The 24,346-nt window shown below is 40.7% G+C and overlaps 1 protein-coding gene across 14 annotated transcripts in view; it reads right to left on the bottom strand.

Moving 5' to 3' along the window:
- dnc (phosphodiesterase dunce) overlaps positions 1-24,346 on the bottom strand; it is a 216,572-nt gene that overhangs the window by 81,329 nt on the left and 110,897 nt on the right. Inside the window, exons 1-3 of one of the 14 annotated variants that reach the window (XM_046623669.2) lie at positions 5,593-5,646; positions 5,095-5,397; positions 3,381-3,866 (exon numbers count right to left, since the gene is read on the bottom strand). The exons of 9 other annotated variants lie outside the window; for them this stretch is intronic. In XM_046623669.2, coding sequence (XP_046479625.1) covers positions 3,381-3,553 — 173 coding nt within the window. In that variant the 5' untranslated portion in view covers positions 3,554-3,866; positions 5,095-5,397; positions 5,593-5,646. Of the gene's footprint in view, positions 1-3,380; positions 3,995-5,094; positions 5,398-5,592; positions 5,647-11,489; positions 11,988-18,182; positions 19,340-24,346 lie in introns of those variants that run through there. 4 more of the 14 variants (XM_046623666.2, XM_046623667.2, XM_046623668.2 and 1 more) reach the window with 4 other exon arrangements.

Below are 24,346 nucleotides of genomic sequence, written 5' to 3'. Positions count from 1 at the left end.
CGAACTTTTTTTTATAGTGACCACACAAGCGCGATCACAAATCCTATCATTACCGAAAATGTGAAGTACTTCTATCACCTGGTAGAGGAAAAAATTGTAACATAAGATGTGCCAAATTTGTTGGTTTACGAACTCGAAGGTCCGTAATTCTCTCAACGCTCAGAGCTGTTTCTCACGCTACCCACCATAAGGTACACCTAACAACCTCGGTTTCGTTTTTAATCGAATACCTGAAATTTATGGATATTATCTACAGTACGATGATGAAAATAAGTCGTTAATTGAAATACAGCAGCTCACAGCATCACCTTCGATAAAACAAAGCTCTGCTTTACGCGATACTTTCTTTAGCCAAGCAAGGTAGTAAAACTGGTATAAATGTTTCGATTCTCTTTTTTTTATCTTCCTCTAAGAAAGTGTCGCAATTTTCCTGTCAAATCTGCGCAACTCGTTGATCCCTTCATATTCTGCACGGGATGCGTGCAGGGATGGCAAATACCAAGAGAAAAAAATCCACTGTCCGACGTTTTCAGAAGCTGGCGAGTAAAGGTATACGTTCGTACAGACAGCCTTAGAACTGCAAGGTCAGCCAGTTTTTCTGCACGCGCTTATCGCGCGCGCCAAGACTAGACCAGCGAACGGTCATCACGGGGTTGTTAAGTGTACGTACGGTTAATTATTTTTGCACACGGTAATTGCGGTTTGCCTGGAAACTCGATTATGCAAGCACAACGATTTCCACGTTGAATGAAAACGCGGCTCATCTCGACGGACAGGTGGGTGTCTGTATCAGCAGCTAGGGAGACGGCTGTTTGCCGGTTGTTTGATATAATCGCCGACTCGGTCGACTGGTCACCATACATCGCATCGCCGGCGCGGCTGTTACATAAGTTGCAATTAATTTCGTAGCCTTGCTATTCAGAGGTTAATAGTTTATTGTCGAACGAGTGGGCAGCTTGGCACGTATGCGATGCTTCTATTCAAACGTAACTTCTGATCCCTGGGAGCGGTTATAATTTTGGCCTGACCACGGTCCTTGAATTACGCACAAGGCACGAGAGAGCCCTTGATTGTCGTACAGACATCCGGATTGACTGGATTCGCCAGATGAGAAAAAAAAATCTAGATTTGATCAAGTTGTAATTACTTTTTAAAGCGTTTCATTTTTCAGATCTGTCAAAATGGTAGGTGTTTTCAATCATTAGACACACTGTACGCAGCTCATCTCCATTTATGTTTTTTTCTTTTAATTCTGAAAAAAATCTCATTGCTTGCAAACGAGATCCCGGCCCATGGTCAAGTTTACACAAGTTTTTGAACAGTAAGAAAGGAACATCCTCTGAAATTTTTGTCGAGAAAAATTATGCCGCTTTTGAGAAATCTCAAAAACTAGCATTCTTTGAGCTTTTACGAGCTTTCAGCGGCCCCAATAACTTTTTGCATAATTTGGCGTTGAAGTTCTTTCAAAACTGAAACTTTTTCATATGCAACTTTTTTTTGTACAATCAACAGTTTTCGAGTAATACTTAACGTCTAAACGTCGTCGAGTAAAAATGTAAAAAAATCACAAACACTCTCGACAAGTAACAGAAAGTTTTCACGAAATTTAAACAAATTCGAAGAGGGACAGGCTTTTGGGCAGGTCGATCTGACGTGGAAAGCCCCATATGTATCAACCAATACGATACTTTTTACCACACACGCTGTACGACGATTGTTTTTGAAGTTCAAATAAAAATTTCTATTCGCTGCTACCAGATCGTGGAAGTTTATTTGTCAAGGTCCCTGTCTAGTGGGAAAATTGCACTCCGTGTGGGTGATTAATTCATCCTTGCTGTCATCGCAACTACGAAGAAATGATACATTCGTTGGTATCGGGGTGATTGAATAGATGTCACACTGTCGAGTTATCTGTGCCGTCCAGTGAGTATACCGATCATACGGACATGTTGTGTTGAACAGAGGTGGCGAATAGATAAATTTTCTCATTTATTTTCGTGCGTTGCGAAACACCGTGGAATGGCCAAGATGATATCAATGATCGAATGGCAAACAACAGTTATTTATCAACTGGCTGACGGCATTTAGTAATAATATATACGTACAGCGTGAAATAATAATACAACTAACCTTATACGACGTTTCGCGATGATTCACGAAAATGTAAGATTCTCATGACGTTTGTAACGGAGAAAATTTATCAGCGACACTATCACCTGAGCTTCAAAGTTCAATGTTCTACTCTGCGGTTGCCCTGAACTGTGTTTGCGCTAGTTAAAGGTGTAAAAAAAGATCAGTACACGCTCCGCATTTTTTTTTACATTTTCAACAACGCTCGCTACTTCTTACAGCCATGGATGTAACGCAATCCATGCTCTGATGTTTCGAGCTAAAATGAAATGGGCGCGTCTGTTTGAGGATTGAGGATAGTCCGTAAGTGCCTTCCACCCATATTTGCATGTGGGCGCACACGCGTATGCCCATGCATACATGCCTACATGTTCAATATTGACATAGCCAAAATGAAAAACTGATTCTTTCCGCGGTAAAATCGATATTACCGAACCGTGCTTCAACCGGATAGCGCACGAATAGAATTCGAAAATATTTGTTGGATGTTATCCGCACGAAGACACGGAATCAGTTGTAAATTGTATCTAATAAATCGACAAGATCGGGTTTCTTCATGTCCCATTTCCCACCCACGATACATATTTTTTCTCTTTGTCCGTGCGACACTCGAAAAACGACACGTTAACAACAAGATATTTCATTATAAAAATCTCATTATAATCGCTGATAAAAGTAGCGATTTACTATGTATAAACGAATCGCTATCATACCGAGAACCGAAGATAAATGCTATCAGGACGTCACATATTCCATGTGTTATCCGTACACACGGCAATACGTGAGCAAGATCTTTTTTTAATAAATCGACCTATTTCCTTACGCCTTACTGCAATTGCGATTACCGGTGTAGGTACGCTAGTCTTTCCGCACTCGCTGAATCTCGTCGGTTCCTCTCGCAGGTACAAATTACTTGCAATCTTAAGAAATTAACAGCATTTGCGATAAGTCGCAGGAACGATTAGGACTACTAAGGCCTCGCAATACTAGACGAAGCCTACGGTGTACCTAGATAGAAAATAAAGTCAGCGTATTTCAAAAATAAACTAATAAAATTTGCCGAAACCTTAATGTTTCCCTGGATTGCGAGAAAGATATTCAAAAAGCACGAGAATTCTTTCTGCAAAACACCGCGTCTTTGCAAGTAGTGGCGCTAGTATTTTACTTATTGTTAATCAGGGTACGTGCTGCAACTCGGTTACCAATAACACCGAGGGTGCTGAGATTTATGGGAGGTGCTAAAGACTTACGGAACGGCAAAGAAGAGTGGTCTAGCCTGTTGCCTGGCGCGAGCCAAAGTTGAAACGCACCCGCTGTGCCTACGGAAGTTGGAAAGCGGCAAGGCGACCTTCATTGTGCCAGAATCTCTTCGGGCAAATCTGGTACTCAAGTCGTACGGAGCCAACACGGGATATTCCAACATGTTTGCTTCGTTTTCTTTTCCTCTTTATTCCACACCTTTGATCCTTACGGCCTTGGTATATAAATTACGTAAATTAAGTATATTTAGGGCACATTTCAGGTCGTTGGACTTCCGGCCTTTACCGAAGTCTTCAACGATCCGTATCCATTAAATTACGTAAACACACACTGAACTTTTTTCACTTTGTTTTCTTTACAGTGCTCTGGACGCAGCTTCCGAAGCTCACTTATTATACCGGCTAACGCGTATTGCGTTATTAACGTTTTTCCGCTTCCGTTGTGACGATGATACTGCGGCGTAGGCGTCGTGTGATCTGAACAAGTGAAACATTCTCGTCGTCATCCAATTATTCGATTCTCATAGATTAATAAATAGAGCGACTCCCGCTAAGAATACAACTCAGTATCGCATTGTCACCGTTGCATGATTTCGATTCTCGAGCCACGACGTTACCTTCGTTATCACGACTTTATTTATCGCCAAGCTGCGAAGCACCAAAGAGCTACCGGCTATTGGAGGGAGTTCCTCCCTCCACCTCACTCGGAGGAACTTTTAGAAACTGTGATGGACCTTTACAGTGGGTTTAAGTGGAGTAATTGGTTCTATGAACGGTCGTACGGCTTTCGGAGTTTGCGTTAATTGAGTTACTTCACGCGTATATATCGCACATAAATGCTTATATCCGAGCGATACTCGTCAAGTTTTATCTTTTCGAAAATAAAATAAAAAAAAAAAAAAACCAAGACGTCAACGGTGAAAATGATCTAAATATTACCACCGTTGCTGATCGCGAGGTTAACAACGCTCAGAAATCACACAGACCCATCTTTGATAACCACATTAAAGGCTCCAACGTTTTGAGCAGAATAAGATAAAGGCAGGAGACACGAGCATTGTTCCGTTCACATCCGTAAAGTCCGAAACATAATATTTGCACTACTGTCGATATTTTTAGAACTAAGCGTCGTCACTGCCTTTGCACTTTCATGTACAGCCCCGTGGTCCACGTTATATAGCATCTCGGCATCTGGTTCGTAGACTGGCATTTTTTTCTTTTTCTTCTTTATTTTTTATCATCTTTAACGCCCGAAGCAAGCTAACGCGGAGACTTTACGGAGATGCAAATAGAAAGAAAAACTGAATCCAAAGTTCAAAATCTGTTTGACGACGGTGAACAACGCTGTGCGTGGTGTACACATACCTACGTACCTATCCATAGAAAACAGAGGTTCGTTCGTAATCGATATTTGTTGATCGTAAGGAAACGAACGTGATACTGAGTTGTAAAATATAATAATTACGAGCGCGAGAGATACAGATAGCTGTGTAAGCAATGTAAGAGAGGAAATTTTTTACGAAAGAAGTAATTTTTGGGAGAGATCAAGGGGGTTTGGACAGTACTGATAGTACGGGGTTTGAAAAAACCCGAGGGAAATTCCTAGTATTGGAGATTCTCTTTCGTACCACGGGCAAACGGATCATCGACAATAATTCCTTTTCCAACATTGCGGGGTACGGGTACAATTTTCGAAAAGTTTTACCGTTTCACACGACCCGTGAGAGACTAGCTTCGCAGCGCCGCCTGGTATGGAGACAAATGTACACAAGTAAATGTAACAAAAAGAGTCTGTTCAAACGAAGACTGACATCAAACGAGATACTGAGAAGGCAGCCCGAAGTGTTATGAAACACGATGATACATCGTGTATCTCTTGTTTCAACAATGTCTCGAGCACTCTTTCAGGCTGTTGTTCACGCCTGTAGGAGTACTTTATATTCTTCACCGATGTCAATGGTACGTACAGACACGGCGCATAACTAATTTCCACGCGATATGTTAACACCTGAAAATACAACAAAAAAAAAAAAAACATTTGGCGAAATTTAGTACGCGAACTACGCAGTTCGACTTAATTGCGGATCTTCTTTCTCACGTCAAACCGGCACGGATATCACAACACAGCTCGTATCACACACATCCCACAAGTAAAAAGACATCCCGCCGGCCATTTGCGGATTTACCGAGTAATAAAATTTACCAGGAGTAAGTTCGGATCTGTCCTCGTCATCGAGGTAACGGGCCATCGTTCAAGTCGGATGTTCGTCACTCGCGAGCCCACCGAGAACTGACTCCGGCCATGCTGATACAGAACCGCTGAAATGCCAGCACCGCCACGCGAGGTTTTCCTCAATGATCGGTATCTACTTGCATTATCTAGCTACCGAAACCACGTGGAGATAAGCGACCAGAGGTATCCGGTGTAATCAACAAGTTGGTGACACTTGGCTTAACGTTATTCGACAAATTTATGATACATGCGTTCCCGTTGCAATTCCCCTCTCATTGTAGAATCGAGTTATTACACCGTGAGTATAATCCGTTACACGCCTATTTTCACCAAGAGGTGCACGTATGTCCGGCGTGATGAGCTTGTAACCGAACACAACTTAGTTACTTGCTACTCGATTTCTCAGAGAGGCACGCGATTTCGGAATTACCCATGTTACCTGTTCCCTCCACGGTCCCTACGCTTTCGATGCAATCTCGCGATGAATTCCGTACCGAAACATGCGTGTAATCGATTCACGTCGCTCCTCCTTACGAGTAATAGTCTGTTTTTCTCGACGAAGATGCTCGCGTCAGTAGTCGCCTCGTCAATTTCGCCTGTCGGAAGTTCCGGTAAAGTATAACTTCGAGAACTCGAGAGAAACAGCTCAGCTATAATTTGACACTTTATTTGAATGGGAAAACAGCTGAAACACATTCAGAGGAACTACGTATTTAGTGTTACTAACCGTGGCAGTATTACAATATTTACTGTAGTGTCTTACGCGATGTTCCATTCGTAATTAAATTTGAAAACGTTTCATCGAGTCGTGATAATGTTTAATGTACTTAAGCTCTGATCGAATGGCACAGTAAACGACGAGTAAAGAAATAGCCTCTAGTTACTAATACGAGATAATTTATACATTTTTGATGCTCGTTTTCTCGGAATCCACCGTAATCCATGTAAAGTCCGCATAATTGAAAATTATTTCTAATCACGACGACGATCTTTCAATAATTAATTACCCATTCGCGTTGCGGTAACGCTTGCGATATAAGCGAGTAAATATCAGTTTTCAACTCGTTGGCTTCAATTGAAACGAGTACAGCGCGTAGAAGTTGAAGCGTTTTCCTCACTTTGCGTACGCGGCGGCATTACGTCAGGTAGCAGGAAGCCTAAGTTTGTATCTACGCCTCGTTGAAAATCAAACTTACATTTATTTACGTAATATAATATATTCGGTAAATCACGTTCGAGAGGAAAGGCTGGAGAGTGAGTATTCGAAATTCACGAGGTGAAATCGTTGAAATTCAAAAACTAACGGCATCGTAATTGCAATAAAATGCAAATCTGATCTACGCAGCATATGCAGCATAACCGCACCAGAGAACGATTGATCAAACAAGTAGATTTTAGGTACTCCAATCATATGCGATTATCACTGAGAAAAGAGTTTTCTTTACTGTTAACAAAATTATATTTGGATAAGGTAAAACAAATGTCTCGTTATTATTATAAAATTTTAGTCGAGCCAAAAAATGATCAATAAAAATTTGTTAATAGATGACAAATCATATCTGGATCAACTAAAATCTGACAATAATAACGAAACATTTATTTCGTCAAATATATAATATATAACTTCGTTAACGGTAAATAAACTCTTTTTCCACCTCCGTGTATCCGATGCACCGATCAAGCTGGCAGTTGCGTGCCTTCCAGTTGTTAACGGTGTTTATCACTTGAACGGCTTCAGGGCCAACGGATTTGTGTCAAGAACTACCCCTTTGCGCCATGAATTCACGATTCGAAGCTCCCCGAGTGTTATGCTTCCCCAATACCACCATGAATATGTGCATAATTAAACAACAGTTCGAAAACTTATTTTCACACCCAAAGCTTCCGGGTAGTAAACAAATACGGTCGTAGGCGCGATGTATTCTCCGTAAACAAAACCAAGTTTGAACAATATGTTTCAGTGTCAAAGCCGACAGCGAAAACCTGCAGGATGCGAATAACGTTGCAATGAGAGAACCGGCGTCCTCGTTGCACAAAATTAAACCCCGAAACAGGATCGGATTGATAGTAGCTTTTACAGGTGCAGCACGGCAGCAGAGCGAGACCTTGCACTCGTCGAAGTACTTACCTTATACCTAGATCAGAGAGAGTTTACCTTGCCGGCACGCCACGTCGTAAACCCCTAACCTTATTGGCGGAGCCTCTAAGCCCGTTAGAGCTGTTAGGCGTTGAAATATAGCGGCAAAAATTGGAGCGGCGTTTATCAGTTTTAAAGTTCGAACGCTCGTCTTAACGATAATATCCCAGGGAACGTGATAACCGTGGCTCGGTGTCCTGCAATAACGCGCTCGCCCATCGAAGGCGTAATCCGCAGGCGATTGGGAGAATTAACGTTGGGATCGACGATTTTCATCGTTTAATTCGATTGAACAGCGGTATAATGTTTCACTGCCGTGTGTAAAAAAGCCGCTTCCTCTTTTGGAATTTTCATGTACGTACGTATGTGCGTACAAATTCGGTACGATTGTGCGGTGAGGATTTTCACTTTCCAATATCTGCGGTGCCTTGGTCGATTTCGATGTCGACGTATATACGAGTATCTCCAAATTTCGAAGTTCACGTATTCACGATTTTGTTTCAAAGTTCTGTTTAAAACTCATTTTCTATAAAATAATGGCACAAAAGGTGTGGGAAAAAAAGTTGGAAAACATCGTGAGTGTGTTTCAGAACTGGAGGTACTATTTAAAAAATCAGTAATCAAATCGGAGATGCGGTATGTATTACAATAGATTTTTAACAGGTGTGAAAATAGAAAAAGGAACGATTAAAATACTGTTACAAAGGGTGGAATCACCCGTCTTACCCCCCTTTTAATGATCTAGTAGTCATCGTAGATGAAAGAAGTTTACAAACCTCTTATGTCTTTAAAAAGAATAAGGTTGCTGCGTCAACCAACATTATTGTAAAAACAGTCTTGTTTCAGACTTTAAACTAGAAACACGTTCTCTGCTATTAAAGCTTTTTCACGACATTTTATTTGCGCCTTTAATTTGTCTCATTAAATAAGCTCGCGAATCCTTATTAATTTTTGCAACGTCACAGAACGTTACGATACATAAAAAAAAAAAAAAAAAGAACAAAACAAGGTCCCACTCTGAATCTTGCACAAAAATGTTTCATTTCGGTAACCAAATGCTTTATTTCCTGTTTCATAAAAATCAATTCGGGTGTTTTTGAGACGGGCTTAAAAAATCATAGGGTAAAGACAAGTGATTGAAAAAACTTGAGGAAAGTCTTGGAAGCTTTTCAGGGGTCGTACCAACGTAGAAAAAATTCTTTCTAAAATTAAAAAATGTCACGGTCAACCGTTTAGCAAGTGTTGGCGTGGAAAGCTCCGTACGAAAACGTCGAAATCGACCAGGACGCCCCCTTAAGGCATTCGGTCGGCTTCTTCCGCCGCTGTATACCATGGTTGAATTAATCTCGGCAAAGTACTCGAGTCTCTCCAACTTGCTCAAAGATCGGATTATCCGAGCGGCGTATTAAGCCCGACGTTATGAATTTTGACTGGCTGTCTCGGCCGCTGTGTCGGTTGGTTCTTTGTATCTCGACTTTGTTTGCATTCGTGGGCTGGGCTGATGCTCGGATGACTATTATTACTTTCCGAGTTCATCACACTCGGGCGCCAGTAAAAAAGTACAGAGAATTCCAGAGCCGTATTTAATTGGGTATACACGTCATCGCGAAAAACAAGTCAGGGTACTTCGTGTACGTGTATTCGTTCGTCTTTTACACGCGCTCGAGAAAAAGACGAGAAAATTTTAACTAGTTTTCAACAATTTCACGCTTTAAGGTGTAAAAAAAACTTTTACACGAACATGTGATAAGTAACAAGCAGTAGTATACGCTATATTGCTGCCTTGCGCTGTAAATTCTAGGATCAAGTAAAATTTGCAAATGTACAGCTACACTAAACTATTTCTAACAATTTTCACAAATATTTACAACTTTCTTTTTTTATTTCAACAGTATTCTTACGAGAACAAGGATTTTTTGGCTCTGATCTTTTGTTCGTTCTGGTCCCGAAAGTGTTATCTGTTAATTTATTGCAGACAAGGTTTGTCGAGTATATTTGCATGGTAATTAATATGTTGTCGCAAAGTATTTGGAAACATAAATCATCGGTATTAACGTAAAGGCGCATCCTGATACCCTAAACTCTCTGAGTTATGGGGGTAAACAAATCGAATGAAATAAACGATGAAAATTTGTTCACCGAGCGAGGAATTGCGAATGGCAAAAGTTAAATACGTGCAAAATATCACCACTCGCCGCCCACGAGGACTTTGCGGTATTGTCCGGTCAGTTTGGAATTTATTTTCACGTACCTACATGAACTGGTTGGATAATTGCCGAATAATTAAATCTCCCGTAGACCAAATCTGTGTAATCAAACGGGGTTAATTGCAACTAGTACCGGGTCGGATTTTACCCAGATAATGGTAAAACACGCACCCTGTTAGGCACTTCAGCGGGGAGTCGTATGTCGGTATGGGTTTAATAGCTTTCAGTCAAGTGTTACCAGAAGTCGATTGAAATTGAAAAGATGTCTGTGATAATCATCGATGCATTGACCCGAGCGAGGATTAATTTGCAATTAAAATTTTAATCACCCGACTCTACGCATTATTTAAATGACCGTTGAGTGTAATTGTGTCAGAATCAGCGTGACGTCAGCGGGTTTAATTCGTTCTCTCCTCCCCGTTACGCAAGAGATTCGTGGGCGAAAGTAAAAGGCTTCGCAGCTGAATATACTTCTTTGAATACCGCATGTATAATAAATTCTAAAGTTTGATCTTTTAGGCGCAGACGATGATTCTTCTAGTAATAAAAATTCGAAACTATAATGTAAAACGGCGTTTGTCTAAATATTCATCAGTCTCTCGTCATTCGGCAAGCGGTTACACATCGTACCATAGAATATATTCCACTTCAAAAGTTAAAGAAATTGAAAAACTGTCCCGCGGCTTGGAAATTCAATTACACAGGTAAATACGTCGAGTCCAAAGCAGCGCGTTACTCAATAAAAAGTTCGAACAATACTTTTGAGTTGTTCTCAAATTCAGAGTGCTGCCAACTTTTAATGTCAACCAACAAATTGTGGGTTGGCCGGCGTTTAGCGAATGCCATTTTTTTTTTATACCGACGAAAACCAGAATATTCTTGCGTTTTTTACAACCAGCAGAAATATACAACCGCAACGAATTCATCTCCCTGCCGAGAATAGAACACACGGTAGGAGACATCGATGTACGTATAAGACAGAATCTCTGTTTTCGTGGAATCTGTCTTATCACCCATGAATCGACCACTACGTACCATTAACCATAGTTTTCACGCGACAATTTGTCGGATAGTTATACAGAGCTGTGTCAGAAGCCTCAGGTATTTACGAAACGGCTGATATAACAGCGACCTCGACTGTAATTGAGATTATTCCCGGATTATCAGGCAGTTTTATCTTCTATTTTTTCATCTTATCGCCAACAGCTGACGCTAATCCAAGTATTTCGCTGTGTCACCTACAAACACCAATAAAAGTCAAGACTACCGATGCAACGATCGTTTTAAACTTCAAATTTCTTCACTCAACTCGCCCGCAGCGTACGTATAAGGTACCTACTAATTTACAGAATTTGTTTTAATCAGTTTTCTCTTTTATGCGCAACCGCAATACATCCGGTAAGACGATCAACGAATGTACTTGTGAGGGCGATGCCGATCGCCCAAATTACATGTCTAACGGTCCCAATAAACTGCAGGATATTCATGACCGTTCAGATGTTCATTAAACGAGCAATACTCACCTCCTCTTTCGATCCACGTAATATCGTCGCGAGTGTCGACCACGGGTGTGACGGCGACCCGCAGGAAGACTGACCGACGTTTCCCGCGAGTCCCGACGAGCGTCCTTAGCGAGGGATTCGCGTCGACTCATTCCGCCACTTTCGATATCACCGGGTACTCCATTCTCATGGGTCTTGAGCAGTGTCCAAAGAAGAAACGATACCGTGATCATACTGATCACTGATTTTCCACAAGTCTTTAATCAGGGCATTACACTCGGTGTTTATTCGGTATTTCGAAACGCACACGATTCACCAATATTAAACATGATCAATTTGCACTTGATTAACCCGCGTAGTCGGTTTACACTAAATACGTGTTTCCCTGCCCGACGACCGCAGTGATTATAAAATGGTGGCGATTATCTCGTAGAACATCGTGATGGTGACTAAAATTTGAGAACAATGAGCTGGAGATATTCCAAGGAGGAGAGTTCGTGTCGTGTACTACAAGAATGACCGACGCCGAGCGACGGTGCGTAAAGGTTGATCGTGAATAAATTAATGCGCGAGACGAAGCTCGAGTTCGTAATTACGACGACGGTGTCGATGAGTGGATAGCTTGTACCTTCGTTGAAAACTTATAAAAAATATGAAAAATAAAAGTGACTTGAGATAAAAAAAAAAAAACTCGAACAAGTACAGTACACAAGCGAAGACGGGTGTATCGTTACGAGCTGCACGGCATCGATGTATAAAATTTTATTTCCGTATAAAAGTTCGTAACGGTGAGCGAAAACGCGCAGGAAACTGTAATCGTGTAGGTAGTTTATTACAACTCTGATAAGCTCGGTGGAGACGGTCGTCCATTTTTAGTATATTGTATTGTTTCACGATGTCCGGTGACATAAATCATGACCAATCTGACGCAGTCAAGTCGGCTTCTTTATTTGACAGACAAAGAAAGTTATTTATGGTGGAAGTATGACGGACATCTCTATAATCTTAATCGCTTAGTTACGATAGTTGATATTCGAAGACGAAGATGGGCAGCATGCAGAAGTGATAAAGTTGAGTGGCTTAGACCGTAATTTGCTAGAACGAGAGTTATAGTTTATGCCGATGACAAAATCGAACAAAGGGAAAGAAGTAAAACTTTTCTAAGAGTTCCACGTCGGTTCGCCTAAGTGATACGAGAGGCCGAAAGGCCCCCGAGGAAATCGAAAAATTTTTCAAACTTGAGGGCGTAACGTCAGTTTCATTTGCTAAGGTTTACGGGTATGTACTAGTGTTGTACGATTTAGCCGGATTAGTCGCTCAAGACAGTTGACCGGACTAATTAGCTCAAACTTTGCCGGTCAAATTAGTTAGCCAGATAACAAACTTGACATAAAAGTGTTACAAAATCAACAAGCAAATGAATTTTTGACTTTTGAGATTTGAACTTGCAGCTGGTTGCAATAAGTTTTAATATATTCACTTTACACAATTATTGTCAACCAATTGTCCAAGGCGCCTGAAAAATTGATCAATCAATAATAATCAGCTAAGCTAAAAATAAAAATGAACGTCTGTCAAATCGGGACACTTGTTTTTGGTCAACTTTCCAAAATCACTCACTAAGCTCCGCACATTTTCGAATAACTTAATGCGTATTATTTCCCAACCGTAGTCAGTAATATTAAAATTGGATTCGCACAAAAACTTCTCTATTCCTAAGTGCTAAGCACGGTTATTTATGAGGTATTTTAGTTAAAATTTCGAATCCAAAAGGTGAAACATTCATTTGCTTGTTGATTTTCTGAATTTTTAGGCTCAGCCGGTTAAAATTAACTGATTATCTATTCCTGGCCGGCCTAGCCGATTTACCGGTCAACTATTTTGGCCGGCAAATTACTTTAGCCAGCTAACTTTCAGCTAATGAAGCTGAATCGTACAGCACTAGTACGCACCTACATACTAGCTGTCTGTTGTTTTAATTGAATTTGGGACTAGTTAACCGTGGTTACTGTGAAAATTTCACTAAAATTAATTGCAATTCCGTAGAAAAATTTATTTTTTCCAAGGCCGGAATGAGAATAATCGATTCCACGAGTCATTCTCCAGGGTCGCATTTTTCATTTCGAATTCCAACCGCACGAAATATTTATCGAGAACGTGAAGAGTCAAATCTGTTCCACAAAGTGCAGAGGATATTATCTAAATCCAGTGGGAACTACAGGGTAGATCGAGCATCGCGTGAGGTTCACCATAAAACATGGTTATACGATTTGGAAAACTGGAAGTCCGTGATAAACTGGCGAAGAGAAGCTGCGGTCGCGATTCGTCCTCTGGCAACAATTTTGGCATAAATATAAAAATGCAGACGATAAACGGTGGGTTATTAACTTTGATGTACACGGAACATTGGCCAGAGCTCCAACAACGAGGTCAAAGTATCACGGTGGGCCAAAATTTATAGCGTGAAAAACAAAAATGATAATAATAGTAATAATAAAAAAACGTCCGTTAATTCATTCAGGTTTACAGCTTCCACGTTTGGCCGCATTTGTGGCAAATAAAACAGATTTTAGTATGAAACCTGGGCCGGCGATATTCCGCGTGGATAAGCTACAACGCGTTAATTGGAACGATTTCAAATTACGAAAACGGTAGACGCACGTTTTAATATCGCCTAATAATTGTTTGGTTGTTGGTTTCATGCATATTTTTTTTCTTCTGTTTTACTCCTATTTCTATTTCTTCCAAAAACAACCGATGAATGCTTGATCAGGAGCGTAGGTGCGAAACGAGGCACATACCTATGGCGCGTATAATCAGTGCTAAACAAATATCGATGATAAACGAACAGCGAACAAAGAGCGACTTCGTCGTATGCGATATGATTATAGCAGGGGACAGAACGCGACGCGGATCTTTTAAAATTGATTACGTACGTTTTTCGAAATGAAATTGTTGCGAAATATTTATACGGTTAAAGATGTAAGTACCGTGGCATGGGGGTGTAACGACACGGCGATAAGTTGATCAGATTTGATTTATTTCGATTCACAGCTCATTTACAGAGCAGCTTCGGTAGCCGGGCAATAGAACCAACGCGTATAACATGTAGTCCTGTCAAAATGGAGGTCAGCTTTTAAATAATCATTTGTTTAAACCGACGCGTCTTAGTTACCCGAGATACGCGGACTGCGGGTGTCGGTTCGGATAACCGGATCGGAGATGACGTCTTGTTTCAGTCATCGTGAGATATTTCTTACCGATAGTGCCACCACGTTCTGACATTATCGATGCATAAATTATAAGGCATAACCAAAGATTCAAGCCTCCCGATCCCGACGACTCATAAAACCGCATGTCACAACTGTATCGGTACAATTCATGCGCCTGTTCTTGTGTTCCGATTTATTAACACTAGCCTACCATTTTGTGTCACTTGTTCGTAACATCAGATCGGAAGTTTCGCTCCCACACTCGACAAGACGATTTATGCAGCTCGTGTTTTGGCTAATTGCAAAGGCGATTTCCCTGAACACGCGTATTTCGAAGCCGTATCAAGCATGTGAATAAACTGAAAAAAGGTCGGCTCAATAATCTTGTGTCCGAAGCAGTGACGTACGTAACTCTTCTAAGCTTGGCTTCTAATATGAAAGATCTTTGCTCTTCCAGAGAGACCCTAAGGGCTTGCCTTGTTAGCGTGAGACGAAGTGGCGATATCACGTTGCAACGCGATATGAAATATAATATGAGAAGTAAATATGAAGTATATGTGATCGAGCACACCGTGGTTTGACAGAGTGCAGTTCACTGCGTCAAGACAGTTCTGAGAAGTAGCTATCATTAGCTGCTCGCAATGCATCGGAAAAATCAACCGCGATTGCGAAAGCATTTTCATCTTTCTAATACGTGACTGTGATTCGCCGGTTTTTCCAGCCAAACAACGTTATACTCGAAAGAAAAGATACGACGTGAAAGAATTGAAAAATTATTCACTAAGCGTGTATCAAAAGTCGGCTGGTAGAACTTGAGGATTTTTTTTACCGGTCGAGGTTCGGCATCCAGAAAATAAAAAACCGATAAATTGCTTCTTTATACGTATATTACATCCAGTCAAATTCTGAAATTGTGTAATAAGACTCTCTCACTTTACGTCTACTGTCCGCGTGCCAAGTGCATAAGAGATCGATAGTTCGGTCAGAATAACAGAAAGCAAAGTTGGAAGCCAGTGCTTCGAGCTTTCAGCCGTACGGTGTAAACTGGATTCCACATTGTTGCGTGGTGAAAGAAAAAGAATAAAAATAAATAAGTAGGCCGTATCGCGGTCCCGCAAGTTGATACAAAAGCCATACTCCGGCATGTATATGTGCAGAAGCATTGTTTCGCGGCTTGACACCGTCGGCATGCAAACTATGTACAACGATAAGCAAACGAAAACTCCTACCTACGATGCGTCGTTGTTACACTCAAGTCGAGGAACGCGTTATAGGGACAGGCAATGTGTGTAAATATACGTCCGATTACACGAGAGAATGCCCGAGAGTCTTGACGGAGCTTAGAAATCCGTTTACTCCAGGATATCTTTTGTTGACAGGAATATGTTGTTATAAGAAATAGTTTACATTGTACTCGGCGCGACCTTTCGGATTATCATATTTCGCGTGTCATTTTCACGGGTGATGGAACGCTGTTATCCTCGATCTCTGTATCGTACATGTCGTACAACAGAACTGCATAATAATGTTAAATTTCGCTGATAATAATCAACAGGCAGTCAGGTATAATACAAAGATCCATCAATCGTTCCGCGAATCTTGTTATATGCCTGCACACGCAGGCCTGTACGCACCTTCGCAGCACTTGCTGCAGGAGAGCGACGAGTGAAGTGAAATGCGAAAGAAAAAGAAGCAGGCTGAAATCGTGGGAGTGATAAATCGTCGTAGAGTTCAGCCCGGCGGGATCGCGACCCTCCGCGCAACAGCGCTACTTACACATACATACATATATATATATATACGTATATACGTATGCACGTACATACATATACACACGTACACCATCCCTTTGCGTAAAAAAATATAATAATCCGGTTCAATTTAAACGAAACGCAATAGGTACGTTTCACTTAGTACGAAGACAGTGATCGATTGACACAATTCGAGTACAGCTTGCTTCTATAACAAGGGAGCTTCTTCGGAAAAAAAACCGATTCCCGCGGATACAAGGCGTAATGTATATACGTACATACCTGTATACCTATATACATGGCATATACGTACGCCTGAGAACACTCCGTATTTTCATCCAATTTTCAGTATGGATATCCGATTTTAATTTTACGACCGCAAATGCACGCGTAGCTGTGTAACTCAGAGCTAGTGGAACAGCCGTACGGAATTTGAATAGCACGTGGGATTCGTCAAGTCGCTAGATAAATCTCTCCAACGGCGCTTGTATTCGCGGCTGGTCCTAGTTTCTCTTATTTTTCTTTCTTCGCCCCCTTTTTTTTTCTTTCTTTCTCAACTCACCGATGAAGCTGTATTTTGTTTTTTTATTTTTCTTTTTTCTTGTTTCTCCCGGAACGCGTTGCAGCATCAAAACGCCGAGGCGACGAATGACCGCGTCATTTGTATTATATCTACAATATACCTACTGTATAAAGATATAATGTAATCTGGATTTACAACTCGACTCTAATCAGCTGCGTGTAGATACGAGTGTAGGTTATTTTTACAACCGTGTAAGAATTGCATTGCACATATTACACCTTTGTACAACTAGTCAGATAAGAATCCGTATACAGTGCATGAGCAAAACGATTCCAGCGTGTCGAAAGGTTAGAATACTTTGCACTGGTGAGTGCTATTGTACGTACCTATTTATAGGTATATAGTAACGGTGTACTCGGAGGTACGAATTAATTACTCGAAGATAGCGTCGGACGACGCGTTTATACAAAAATTTCAGACCCTCAAGGAATTTGTTGAGACTGTCAAATAGCGTGGAATTAAAAAAAATATTTAACCCCGATTTTTACAATCGTAATCGGAACGGGGAAAGGATGACCTGCGATTCTTGAACAGCAAAGTACGGTTTTATCACATCGATTTAAAATACTGAACAGTTTTTCAACCAATTAGATAATTTTATATATATATATATATATATATGAGTGGACCGGGACTAATTTATGCACCGACGATCTTCACGATTTCGCTAATCTCCTTGATTCCCTGAGTGTCTTTAAGGGCTAATTTCACGCCAACGGGAACTCGGTTTCTATATTTATATATGTATATAAACATTTGAGATGTAAAGTTTTACCCTAACGCTGTTCGAAATTGGATTAAACTGTCGCTCGTCTGTAGCATCCAAAATTCAATAAGTCACTAATTTATCTTAACCCTTCTCATAAGGCCTGACAAAGCAGGTCAACTGAAAAAAGAAGAGGTCAAGGCGGGGGAATAAAGAGAAGAATCAAATCTACGATCAATTTCGCTAGAACACGCGGCAATATCAATTCCTTTGAATGTTTGAATTACGTTTAATATTACACTGTGATTTGGTTAGGAATCTCCTTCTATACTTGTTCAAATAATTTACATAATGACGTCAATCTCTGCCACAGAGAATTTGTAATGTCAACGTGTGTATGTTAATAACTGCACCTGGCTATCCAGCATCGTTATACACATCGCATAGCCAGTAAATAATTACCGATCCGTTCGTGTCGTCAAAATTAATTGATCCGCGCTCAATTAATGCTACTCGCGTTATATATCTATTCGTATACCTATTCACGTATTTTATCCACGCGGTCACGTAGAAATTTACAATTGGAATTTCCACTCATACGCAGGTTTTGAAGATAATTATCATACGATAATGCAGTGTCATGGCGCGTATAATAATTACACGTTTTCACCGACGCTTAGAGAGATGAGAAAAAAAATGAAAGGAAACAAAAACCCCGCACACTTTTAATTTCACAATTTTACACGGAGCGAACGATTTCTCACATTATGTAGTGTTTATTTTCACTCGGTCCAAACAGCTTTGCACCCTCGCGCATACATCAAATGTAAATTTTGATATTTGCGAAAGAAGAAGAAACCTCGTTTTTATATATACGTTCTCCGACAAATAATTAATCACACTTTCCGTCTGCACGAGGTGGAAACAACAGTAGGCAGCATTATTCGCTTTACATCGCGTCAGCTTAATTTTATTTTTAATCAACATGCGCCAGGGCGAAAATTTCATCGTTTCCAGGACACGATAAAATTGCAAACTTTGGAATTCTTCTTCACATTGTTATCTTCGCGCACCGTTTTTAGCGAACGTTGAACGTCTGTCGCAAATACAAATTCTCGCCATAACCACGGTTGAAAATATTATCCTACACCGCAGCAGTTCATCCGCACAAAAACAGATTCAAGTGGTATAATGTCTGGATGAAAATCGGTATCGCTTTATCATATCACTCACTCGTAGAAGATACTTGCATATTTGTCTTTTATCATCCACAGACATACCACCCGTACCAATCGAATCCCATGTGATCTGTGACCGATTCGCGTGTAAATTCGATTTAGGATGTTTAAATTATGAGGTCGTGTCGCGCCACTTCCAACCGGAGATCCGAATCGTATAAAAAATTTGTCGCGCAGACACAACGATCGGTTTGCCCCGTTTCGCGTATATTCGTTATATACACACAATATCCCCAAACTTGACACTTGACACTTGACTCGAATTGTGTAACCGCGGTTCGGAGCAGCTTCGATCCCGGCAACCCGAGCCGCTCTAATCGTGACGCCGGAGAGACGTAACTAAGCGTTATACTTGTACGCATAGGTTGAGAAGAGCGAGAAATCTGGTAAGGAAGTGGCCGCCCGGCGATGCTGTGTCGGCACTGCGTGCCGTTTCCTGTGTGTGTTCAACACAAACAAATCGATTGTCTTACGATTCCTACCGCCCGGTGCCAGGAGCGTAACGAACGCTCATTTCGCGGGCCCCGCGCAGCCCGGATATTCCACGCGGCTGCGCGCGCCCCCGTTTCGCAAACGGGAATCAAATCGCCCGCGCTCCGAAGAGCCACTGGACCACGAAGGTAACTTTCTAGTTTCGCGTACGCGCAACATCGAGGGGGAAGAGGAGGGGGGAGGGAACGGAAGACGAGGTCGTCACGTGGACGGACCTCTCTCCCTCTCTCTCTCTCGCTCCTTGCAAATGCGGAGTTATAACGAGCACCGATTGCCATCCGGGATAATTTGGCTTGATGTATATGTATCGAAATTTGATGAATGAATTTTAGCCGCTATTAACTTTTTGCCGGTTTTTTTTTTTTTTTACTTTTTTTTTTCTCATCGAGATTGTCTTGTCGCGTTGTTCTACCGCAGGCAATAATTATCAATCGGAATCGTTCGGAAGGCTCCCCTATAATATATATATATATATATACATGTGCAGTGAGAGAAAAAAATTTATTGAATCAAACGTGATCGGTTTCAGTAAACTAAATCCGGTGGTTACGGGTGGCGAAGTGAATATCAGGTAAATACAAAAGTTCAAAATGGTTTTCTTGGTTATAGAGGTCATTAAACGGAACACCGAAAAAGTTTTGATTTTGTACGTCTATAACCAAGCAAGCCATTTTGAACTCAACACTTCTGAGGTAAAGAAAATACTATTCATTAAATACAACAATATTGCGAGTTACAGGAACCGAATGAAATACAATCATCTATAAAATGAATAACTAGTTGAATCAAGTACAAGGATGTTGAGACGGCAGAACATTTAGTTCAATGACCTGTATTACATAGTTGATTAAACAATCAATTTGACGATCTGAATATCCTACTTTTTGATCCAACAAATGTTCGATCAATACAAGATCATATATATTCTGTTGGTTTCAAAAACTCTCATTGTCGTATGCTCGGGTCAAGTGAGGTATCGTTTTGTTGGAATTATTGTAATTTCGGTTGACGGTATGTCGTGCTAGAATCACTAAATGTCGGTTGACGGGACTGAATGGACTGTTGAAGGAAACTCTGAAAATGTAAGACGTAATTCATGGCTAAGACAGAAATTTTATTGCATATTTCTACCGAACGTGTATATTAGGAGTTTTCGGCGAAAGGTCCCGGCGCGGACGATGTTTCGACAGAATATCGGCAACCGAAGTTACATCTATTAGGTACTTACCGTATGTAAGAAGTAAGTTAGGTTGCCTATCTGCCGGCGGAACGTCGTTCGTGTCGAAACCGTTCACCGAATACTCCCAGTAGATAAGTTGATACAACTCTACACCGCATCGCGTTGAAGAGAAGAATAACTTTTGGGCTCCGACTCCGTAAATTATAGAAACAGTATCTCGCTCGAAAAGTTTCAGACAGCGGAAAGTCCTTAAGGGTGAACAGAATACGGTCGCAAAGTTTTTACGCGCGCTTAGCGAGGAGGAAAGAAATGAATTTGAACCGCACGCAAGAGTGGCTTGTCATTGGGAAATACATTGTATTCCTGTATATTTGAATATGCGGTTTTCTCTAACCAAAAGCTTATTTAAAGTAGCTTAGCCTGTTCGATTTTTACCGATAAGTGTTGCAATGCGTGCTTCCTCGTTACATTCATTTGATATTTCATTCTTGTGCGTATCTGCATATAACGGGGTTTAAGAATATTGTCCGTTACGGTATGTAAAAAATGTTCAACCTTTGGTCTATGATACCATGACGACGAAAAAAGTGCAAAAATAATGCCGGAAATACTTCGGTTGAACATTAAATGAAACTCATGGTTGGCTGCCCAAAAAAAGCCTCTAGCGTGTCGCAATGTAACATTGAAACGCGATGAAATTAACTGACTTTATTATTAGTTGAAACTCTGTCGAAACGATGGACGGAATTTTTCAACGATTTGTAACAAAACGAAAATATCAGCGTCGTTCCATGTTTCCGGGGCTCGGGTCAAAGAAGGTTTAATTCACCCTGGCATATGTGCTCAAAGAAGTCAACGACCCATTACCGTTCTCAGTTGAACTCATAAGGCAATGTTACTTTCATTTCACCTGCCACTCTCGAGCAACAGAGAAATCTCGCGTGGCTGTGATATTGACGCGTTATAATATCAGGAATCTGTGATACGTGTACAAGACGTCTGACAGCCGACAGCAGCTTACAATATCCAAGCCTAATTGCACTGATCCGAAGACCTGTTAAGGAGATACCGTGACCGCGCAAATAGGTACCGATCAATCGATACTTGTTCCGGGGATTAGACACGAGCTGATCCTGCTTTCCGCGATCCGATTCTCAAAGCGCACGAGGATATAATAGCAACACTGGAATTGAATCGGATCAATTCTGAGCGTTGCGATGGATACACGTAGCATACGTATGTATTCGTATCTCACAGCGCAACGAAGTACGCGAAGCTGCGAATATCGATACTTGTAATTTACTCCTGATGAGATTCGGACGATCGAAGAATACGGTGGAAACGACAGGACTCGCAACAAAAGTACGAGAAACAAGGATAATATCTTCGATATCGATCACCTTGACGTACGTTGGAACTCATAACTTACCATGTAAATCAGGCCCGTATGGAACAATCGGATCGATGATCCTTGAACCAATAGGACAATAAACGCCCGAAGCAGTTCACGCTTTATATTCGATGTGAGTATCGATACACGGTGAGAATCGTCGAAACATCGCAGACGCTCGTGCATAAAGGCAGCTTCATTGACACGGACACCTTCCAATCAAAATAGTGTTAATCTCAGATCTGACATCGACAATCTGAGCAGCCGATATTACAACATAATTTCCAACAAACATTTGAATTAATTCTCTCTTCGCAGCAAAGGATCTAACACTTGGAACTAGTAAAATTTGTTGGCGCCACGATGATGACACTATGTTTCCCTAGAAATAGAATTATGCTTGACCTTCCCTTCACATCATTATCGACGCGGGATCTATATTCCCTTTCTTTGTCCCTCGATCCTGTGTGACGTCGCGTCTTCTATTGACACCTATTATTGTTCAAATAATCTGCCGAACACCAGTTGAATAATGTCACCGCAAGAACCGGACAAATAATTGGCATCCCTCCTTCGATACTGGTAAACATTTATATTTTTTTTAACAATTGATGTGGATGGATTATGATGTGAAGGTTAACTATAATTTGTTATTATTTAGAAGATGACTGTCCTACCTTACATGGAAATTGTTCGTCTCTGACGGATAATACCTTGGATATGGAGTCCCGATTATGTTTTTCAAAAATTCTAAATTCTATTGCCGCTGCAGTTATAATTTTCTTTCTCATAGAAAATTTCACCTCAGTACGAGGCTTACCGCGTAAATTAATGTAAGTAATCTTTAGTTCGTGACAATTGTTGTAAATGAATATGTAGTCATAAATTAGCATGTTTGTTATCAATAAACTCTATTCAATATTTTTTGGAGAGGGCCTCCCTCAGGGCCCAAATGTAAAAATTTATTTTTGGCTTAATGACCTGTGACACCTAGAAATCTTACACCTTCCAACCAAACTATATCCCGTTCCATTGTTTGCTAGCGCATAGGTATACTATAATCGATTATCGATTTATTCCGGTTGTGTAAAACGTGTTCACCGCATGTAAAGGTGGATAGCGTATGTAAAAATGTGGGAAAGTTCGAATCCAAGGCTACGCCCCTCGAATAATTTTTACACATACTAATTGATCTGAGCTCACCTGGGTGAATGTTTCCCAATGGTACGTATTCGGCTTTAACGCCTGAGCATTAGAACTATGATACCTTTGGTAGATTGGCTCACGTGACTAGGAACTTACCTGAAAGCAGAAAGAAAAAATATACGTTCATTAGATACGTTGGAGAAAAGACTAGAAAATGCAGTAATAATAGAACATATTTTAAAGTTAGTGACCGTTGGAGGATTAATGATAGGTAATTTTCGTCGAGTGATGGTCAATTGAAGAGACATTTTTTCTTGAGCAATGTTTTATTGCCACGTTTCGATCGGGCTGCAGCCCATCATCTTCTTTTATCCGCATAGATGTATCGGTAATAATGGAACATCATATTTCTGGTGAAAGTAGCTGTTAGATACTATTTTCGTCTAGGCGTTACCAGAGGGAAATTTTGTTCAACTATCTTCTTCCTCAGCAAATGCTAGACAATTGTTTTTCCTGTCTTTGATAATGAAAATTATAACCTGCATCGTACTCAAGATCCTTTTGTTATATTACACGTCTCATCGCCAGTTTCCAACGAAGCGGAATTAGCCCAGTCAACTACAAGAATTACACGTTGCCAATGGTTGAAGTTGAGGTCTATATCTTTTCTCTTTCTTCAGTATTAATCAAACGCTTCACGAATTCTATAGCGATCAACACTGTAGAAAAACATACCTAAATGAGAGACCGACGAGAGCGATACTAAATATCAATCTAATTTTTGCTGTTATTTCGTGCAAATTAACAAAAACCTAAGCGCAAAAGGAATAGTCTACCTATGAATACGACTGTGAAAATGATATTCCCATTTTCATTTACCTCGGTACCAGTGTTTAACCCTTTCAGTTACGTAAGCCACGATAGTGACACTCTGTTTTTCTCTCTTTTTTTTTTTATATTTTTTTTTGGGTTACTGAAATGGTTAAAAACAAGAAGGTGAATCGCGAGCGCGACGATAAAATAAATGATGCATTCACTAATTACTTCCGATGTAACTTTCATGTTGGCTCGCAATCACGATGGTGACGAACGTCTGTCTTCTCGATCAGTCAGTCAGTCACACGTCGTGAGAGACGGCGCAAGTTAGCACGTCTCGATTGATGTTTACACATTGTTCCTT

This window comes from Neodiprion pinetum, chromosome 4 (genome assembly GCF_021155775.2).
Source record: "Neodiprion pinetum isolate iyNeoPine1 chromosome 4, iyNeoPine1.2, whole genome shotgun sequence".
Lineage (NCBI taxonomy): Eukaryota > Metazoa > Arthropoda > Insecta > Hymenoptera > Diprionidae > Neodiprion > Neodiprion pinetum.
The sequence above is the reverse complement of the archived record's forward strand: the minus strand, read 5'-3'. Positions and strand labels throughout refer to the sequence as shown.